This window comes from Orycteropus afer, unplaced genomic scaffold, assembly GCF_000298275.1.
Source record: "Orycteropus afer afer isolate SDZICR_OR568_19922 unplaced genomic scaffold, OryAfe1.0 scaffold00307, whole genome shotgun sequence".
Classification (NCBI taxonomy): Eukaryota; Metazoa; Chordata; class Mammalia; order Tubulidentata; family Orycteropodidae; genus Orycteropus; species Orycteropus afer.
The window spans coordinates 300,163-308,012 of record NW_006921894.1 but is presented as its reverse complement, the minus strand read 5'-3'; the positions used below and the strand labels follow the sequence as shown (position 1 = coordinate 308,012).

Here is a 7,850-nt window from a genome sequence, read left to right as displayed (position 1 = left end):
AAGGCACTTGACTGCTAACCAGAAGGCTGGCAGTTCAAACCCACCAGCCACTCCTCGGAAGGAAGGTTGGGCAATCCTACTTCCATAGTGATACTGCCTCAGAAACTCAAGGAGGGGTCGCTATGAGTCAGGGCCGACTCGACGGCATATAACAACAACAACAAAACAAAAATAATCATAACTACCTCATTAGATTACTTGGGACACAAAAGGCACTAAAGCACTAGCTGCTGCTACTATTATAACCAGAAAGCCAGAGAGCAATAACTCAGGCTCAGGCAACAATGAATGAAAATAACAATAGTAGCTTTAGACATTGTTATCTGGCCCATTTATTCCCTCCATTACTACTATCTTCAAGAATTCTTCCTCTCTTTTCTATTAAATTTACATTACTTCCAGCTAAGTTTTATAAAAACTACAAAATTTGATGTCTGTATATTCCAAGTGAAGCATCAATTCATCTTGGAGTTTCTTGAACACGGGGCGGGGGGGGGGGGGATCAAGTCAAAATTAGGCTCATTTTTCCTCAAATTAAGTAACTTTAAAATCAGAACCAGCAAATATGCGCTGAATAACTGCCTAGCTTTAATGCCTGGATATGTAAATAGTTCATTCAATTCCCAGGACCAATATTTTGGAAGTTGTTCATGAACTGAAGTTAATTTTTAACCTTGCTCACTGCATATAATAAAAACATAGATGGGCAGGCAACTAAAATTTATGGCTCAACCATTTGTTAAAAATAGATCTCATTTTTTATTCGAAGTTTAAGCCAATCTCAGAAGGGTTATGGCCACAATTTAGAAGTTAGTAGACTGCAAAGTGGTAGCATAGTGGCTAAGACACTTGCCTGCTAACCAGACGGCTGGCGGTTCAAACCCACCAACCACTCCTCGGAAGGAAGGTTGGGCAATCCTACTTCCGTAGTGATACTGCCTCGGAAACCCAAGGAGGGCTCACTATGAGTCGGGTTTGACTCCACGGCACATAACAACAACAACAGACTGCAAAGTACATGGTGCAATCCTTGCCTTAACCAAAGCAAAACTACTTGTTAACGTAACTGCCTACTGACAAGAAAGGCGCCCTGGTGGCGCAGCGGTTAAGCCCTAGGTTGTTGTTGTTATTTGCCATCGAGTCGGCCCGACTCATAGTTCAGGAGCTTCACGGGACAAAGATGAGAGTCGGCTTACAGTAAAGATGCATTCACAGCCTTGGAAACCCTAAGGGGCAGTCCCACAGGGTCCCTATGAGTCAGAACCAACTCTACAGCAATGGTTTGGGGGTTTTCTCCTTTTTTTTTTTTTTTTTTTAATTGACAAGTCAGGTTAGTAACATGTTCAAAGAAGATTTCAGAAGGCCCAATTCTGATTAAAAATAGTTCAAGAGGCATTTAAATCTGATCAGGTTTTCGCACATTTAAAGCGGGAAGATGCTGATGTACATTAGTATGTCCACAAAACAACAATCTGCCTTAACCTACAGGAACAGTTTTAACTCTAATCTCGGGTCGAAAGCCCTTAACTATGGAGCTTTCAGTTTTAGCAGAGAAAGTGCCTTTGACTCTACAGTGGAAATCTGAGAGGATGAACAAAGAAAATGTGTTGTCCTTCCGCAACCACCCCATATGAAAGCCCAACCAACAGAGAATATTATTCTCAGACGTTTCAGAAGAAAGTGTGTCCCCTTTCTCTAGAGTCCGTCATTATAACGGCCACCCTGGAAAGAGGGCTTCCCAAATAAGGCAGCAGGAAGTGACCTGACTGGTCCTAAAGAGAAGTAAATCAACACCGAAAGCCAAAACAACCCAGACCCCTCCTCAGCTGGAAGAAAGTAAAGAGCGAAGGGCGAAGAGTTACAGAGCAGAAGGCTAATAAACAGCCACAGAAGCAGCACTGCCAGGACTCCGACCCTGCGAGGAAGGACGGTGAACCTTCTCGGCTAGCACATGTGGCGCCGACACTTGCGGGTGCCCAGCGCTGCGGCGCACCGGGCAGTTGGCCAGTCTCTCCGCCACCTCCCTTCCCCCAGCGGCCGCCCTCCCAGCTTTCTGCTGCCCCTGAAGTCCAGGCCCAGTCTACCTCCACCGACAGCAGTTCTACAGCGTTGGCCACGCGACAGGCCCTGTTGCCGTAAGGGTATCACTCCGCAGCGTTGACCTTCCTGTTTCTGGGCTGAGACCTGGCGATCTGGGTCAGGGGCCAAGCCCGCGGGCGCCGGCGGTCTGTGGCCCTCCACCACCCTCGTCCGCAGCCGCGCCCCCTACGACAAGCGCGTAGCACGCTGGACCTCGTAGTCTGAAGCTGAGGCAGCGCGAACTTCCGCTCTTCATGTAGGAGGGCGGCACGTAACCTGTCGCGCGCCGGAAGTGACGTCACAAGACGGCTACTCGCCGCTTCGCAGTTTCCGCAAACAGAATTGTGGCGTTTGGTTCTGGTGAGTATTGGCACTGGTGAGTGTGGGGGCTGGATCCCCAGCCCTTGTTTCTTCCAGTGTTTAGCTTCTCCGCCCCTGAGGCAAAAGTAGGACACTCCACTCCTGACATGGGTTCTCTTCACGTTAGCCCTGTGCCTTGAGTGCCTGTCTCGAAGGGTTGGTTTTGCCCTCAGCCCAAAGCAAAATGTGTACCACTTGTGGAGGCCAAAGGGTGCAGTTGCTACTCTAAGAGCACCCAGGGGTGCGCCTCCCCTTCCCATTTTACACTAAGAAGATTTGAAAGAGACTTAGTGGTCATTAAGCTGGTTCTGTCTGAAGGGGAGGGAGCGTTGTATGCGAAAAACTGTCGGCTCTTGAGCCTCGGATCCGAAACTTGAGGAGGTTAATTAAGAGTGCTAGACCGCGCAAGTGATGGAGGGTGCACTTTATTGAAAAATGCGCTTCTTTACTGCATGCTCTTGAGCTCCCTCAGTTGGCTTCGTCAGGCTGTTGGATCTGGGCGTAGACCTACTACTGGAGCTTAAGCCTGGCGGCTCTGGTACCCTTCTCAAATGATCACTGAGAAACAAATGACAGAGAGAGGTGGCTTATCTTCGCAGATGTTACTGGAAAGCCTGATCTAAACGCGTATTTGGAAATTTTTTGCATATCCAGTCAGTTGACTGTTTACGCTAAGCTCCTTCCTCGAAGATTGTAAGGGACAGCTCTCTTTTTCGATTTTAAACATTCTTAACCATTTCTGCCGTCGTTTGGAATGTTGTCTCATTCATTCTGAACGAATTGTTTATCTTTTTGTGACATCTCATTTGTGGAAATAGAGTTGCCTGTATAAATACAGTTCATATTTAAAACTCAATACTAATTCTAGGCAATAATTACAGTTTGAGCTAAAGAAGATGTATCAGATGGCTTTATTTGAATTAAGGGAACCTCGTGGTGCCGAGGTTAATCAGTTTGAACCCACCAGATGATCCGCGGGAGAAAGAGGCTTCCTTAAAGATTATAGCCTTAGAAACCCTATGGGGCAGTTCTACTCTGTTGTATAGGGTCCATTCTGAGTCCGAATTGAATTGATGGCAATGGGTTTGGTTTTGGTTATTTGAATTTAAAACCTATCTCCGTATCTTTATTAGGAAATGAATGCAGAAGAAGAGAAGATAGGGATTTGATAATTTGATGGTGAGTTCTGGTGGTGCAGTAGTTAAAGCATTCAGTTGCTAACCACAGGTCGTTTTGAGGGAAAAAGATGAGGCGATCTGTTTCCTAGCGATTGAGAGCCTTGGAAACCCTCTGGGGCACAGCGTCTCTGTGTCAGAATCAACCTGATGGTAGTGGGTTTGGTTTGATTTGGTTTGGTACTAAATAATCATTTTAAGTGCCTCTGCAACCTAGTTTTGTTTGTTTTTTCCTCTGATTTAGTTCTCCAGATTTTGGCACCTGGAGATTTTCCTACCTCAAAAAGTGGCTTGTTTTGTTATTTGAGGCTGTGTGGATTCTGACTCATGGTGACCCCACGTGTATTACAGTAGAACAGTGCTCCACAGAGTTGTCAAAGTTGTGATCTTTCAGAAGCAGATCTCCAGACCTGTTTTTCAAGGTGCCTCTGGGTAGGTTTGAATTGCGCATCTTTCAGCTGGTGTTCCAGTGCTTAATCATTTGAACCACCCAATTTCCTTCGAAACTCTTCCCTAACTCACGTCATAGTGATTTATTTTTCCTCATTCCCTTCAGCAACATTATTTCTTCAACATGTTACCATTCTTTTTCTTTACTGAAAAGATTATTTTTCATTCCCTTCATCATCTTTCAGGTTCTGTGCATTTAATCTGAATTTGCTGAATCTCACTGATCTTTTGACTTTTTGCTGTCTTTTCTGTTTAGTTTGAATAATACAGCCTAACATTTTAATAGTAGTATATAGGGTATACTTCTTGAATCCCTAATTCATAGTGTTTCATTGAATTCCTCTGTAGCAGTAATTGAGGAAATTTATCAAATGAATGTGTAAGTGGAGCACTGTAACAATTCCTGTCCAATGATTTTATCCACCCCCTCCCCATTTTACTAGAGCCTGGGTTAAGTGCTTGGATGCTGACCAAAAGGTCAGCAATTTGAACCCACCAGCCACTCTGCAGTCTTCTTCCATGCAGATTACAGCCTTGGAAACCCTATGTGGAAGTTCTGCTTTATCCTGTAGGGTCATCGTGAGTTGGAATTGACTCTTCAACAAGGATTTTTCCCACTTTATACTGAGAAGCTTTGAAAGAAACTTAATGGTCATTAAGCTACAGAGCTGAATCTTAAAACTTCTTGTCCAAAGATAATTCCAGTCTTTCATTTTCTACCTAATTTGGATGCCCATTACAAAATAAAGTTTTCAGAAGTCCTTGTTTAAGTTCCCAACTTTCTGTTCTTGATGCTCTAAGCATCTCCATATTTTTTAGGCTAAAATAAATAACTGATAGTTCCATTTATGAAATAGTTCAGTCCAAAGAATTTAATAAGTATTTATATCCTAACAATTTTGTGACCTTTTTTTAGTACACATAAACTGAAATTTTAAAAAAATTTTATTTGTGTTTAGTTCTTTATTAACTACACTTGGCTTTCTAAGGGAATGTGTGCACCTGCTGAGGCCAGACTGCACAACTTCTCAAGCCTTGAAATCATACCATGCCACTCTCATTTCTTTTTTTGATACTGATTTTCTTATGTTGTTGTTGTTGTTATTTGCCGTCGAGTCGGCCCCGACTCATAGCGACCCCTCCTTGGGTTTCCGAGGCAGTATCACTATGGAAGTAGGGTTGCCCAACCTTCCTTCCAAGGATTTTCTTATATTGGCTCTAAAATCCCAGCTTCACAAAGTTAAGATGTCATTGAAAGAAATATAGTAAGGTCTGTATAGTTGAAGCTATGATCTACCTGAACCTAGTAGTTTCTGTAATAAACCACCAGATGTCACATATTGCAACTGTGTGCCAGATGACTTTGTTGTAGTACCCCAGGGGCACCCCAGCACACAATTTGGGAATAGATGTTATAGAATAGTTTAAGGCTCAGAATAGAAATGGAACTGGTACTTGTATATCCCTAAATCATTACTGGTTTTGGTGCCAATTTGACTTTTTTTTTTTTTCCTCCTGAATTGTGATATGGGTGAAGGCTTATAGAGAAAATTCATTTTCTATACAACAGTTCATATATTTTGTTTCATGACATTGATAACAATCCCCATAGTGTAACAATTCTCTTCCCACTTTCTCCCTGTGGTTACCTTTTCCCTGTGTTCTTCTTTCCTATGAATTGCTGTCCTCTGAACTATCTGTGTAACTGCTCTTCTGATCTCCTATGGTTGATCATTCTAAGGAGTGCACTTGCCTGGTATAAATGTTCACCTTATATGCCTGTCGCCAATAGTGAATTTTGTGAATAAGATTATATATGTTTGAGTATTGTATGTAATACTACCATATTTAGAAATTTATATGTAGTATATGTAACCTTTTTTCAATGTTCTTGCCACTATATAACTTTTTAAAACTTAGTTGATCACTGAAATTAAATGATTAGCTTCTGGTTAAAATTGTTTTAAAGTTCAGCATTATTACTTATAAATAATATCAAATTTTTGCTATTCCAGTGTTGGTTTATGAAGTTTGACCATCAAGCCAAGTAATCAAAAATGGAAAATTCTAAAAAAGCAGAGGAATATGAAGAGATCTCTTTTGAAGAGACAAAAACATCAGTGAATTCTGAAATAGAGTCTTCATTCAGTATTAATGAAAATGTGACAGCTTCTGAGATTGGGCCTTCTGAAAAGGTTCCTATTTGTGAGCAAGTAGACACACCAAAAAAGAGAAAAATGGAGTTTGAAGATGATCTTATAAAAGAAAGTTCCAGTTGTGGGGAAAACACTTCATTCAAAAAAAGAAAACTTGGTGCTAAAATTTTCCCAGAGGAAAAAAATTCTGAAGATGGTGATGTTTCAAAGAAAAGAAAAATAGAAGCTGATGATGTTCCAGCAGATGGGTGTTCTACTGGAGATGGTGCTCAGCGAAAGAGAAAAGTAGAATTTGAGGATATTTCTGAAAAACAAAAAGTATGTTAAATGTATTTCCTTTTATTCATATTGTAATATGTCAAATTGAAATGTGGGACACCTGTGATGGTTTTATTTTTTTGGGTACATAATCTTAATAACTTAAGAATGTTCTTTTTAATGGGATATGGTCTTAATACGGAGTAGACATTTAACTTTTATTTATTTATTTTTATTAAGGTAAAACCTCCCCTGCTCCTGATTTGATTTTATGTTATTTCAGAATGCTTGACTGAAAACTTGACAGTTTTTGTAGTTAGCTTTTTTGTAGGTTTTTTTTTTTTTGAAAATACAAGCTTATAAAGTCTTGATGATTTACTTTTTTCTTTTTTATTAGATGTTCATCTCTTTTTTATCACTTGAGATCATCACTTAAAGTGATAAATTTCAAAATTACACCCAGCTTTTCACTCCTTTAATAATGTAATTGTTTAAAGAATTATATGTTTTCTAGCTTTAATTAATGTATTTTACATACATTTTTAGCTAAGTAGGTATAAAAACCTGATATTTAAGCAGAGTTGTAGAGCAAAAGATAGCAAGTCATTTACATTTGGGAATACCATATTACAAAGGAGGCTGAAGCAGAATCTAATTGGAAAGAAAGTGTACTGTGATGAATGAGAAGTAGCAGATAGGCCAGACATTTGTCATTGTTGGAATATGAATCCCTGTAGAAGGGAACTAATAACATCATTTTCAAACTATTACTAGCTGCAGAACCCTTTTCCCAGTCAAAATCTTACACTCAAACCTGATGTATGTGGTTGTTACATGCTGTCAAGTCGGACCTGACTCATAGCTACCCCTCCTTGGGTTGCTGAGGCAGTATCACTGTGGAAGTAGATTGCCCAACCTTCTTTCCGAGGAGTGGCTGGTGGGTTTAAACCGCCAGCCTTCTGATTAGCAGTCAAGTGCCTTAGGCACTGCACTACCAGAGCTGGGTGAGGTTGAAAGGGGGCATGAGAGGGAACTGAAGTCCTTTTCCTACCATGGCATTTTTACAGAAATGCCTTAGGGAAAACAGGTTGAAAACTGTTGTATTAGATTAATAGCATATAATAATAGAAAATGTTGATGTTGAATATAGCCCATTGTGTTCTGATACCTTTGCATATATTATCTCATTTAATCCTCATAAAAATTCTGTAACAATAATATAATAAAAATAATTATGTTGTTGTGTTGTTGTTAGGTGCTGTCAAGTCGGACCCGACTCATAGCGACCCCTTCCTTGGGTTTCCCAGGCAATATCACTACAGAAGTAGATTGCCCCATCTTCCTTCTGAGGAGTGGCTGGTGGGTTTGAACC

At 40.8% G+C, this 7,850-nt stretch overlaps 1 protein-coding gene across 1 annotated transcript in view; it reads left to right on the top strand.

The window, feature by feature from the left end:
* The first annotated feature begins 6,121 nt into the window (after positions 1-6,121).
* The window catches only part of RNMT (RNA guanine-7 methyltransferase), a 136,449-nt gene continuing 134,720 nt past the window's right edge, over positions 6,122-7,850 (top strand). The window contains exon 1 of the mRNA XM_007951680.2: positions 6,122-6,538. Coding sequence (XP_007949871.1) covers positions 6,122-6,538 — 417 coding nt within the window. The remainder of the gene's footprint in view (positions 6,539-7,850) is intronic.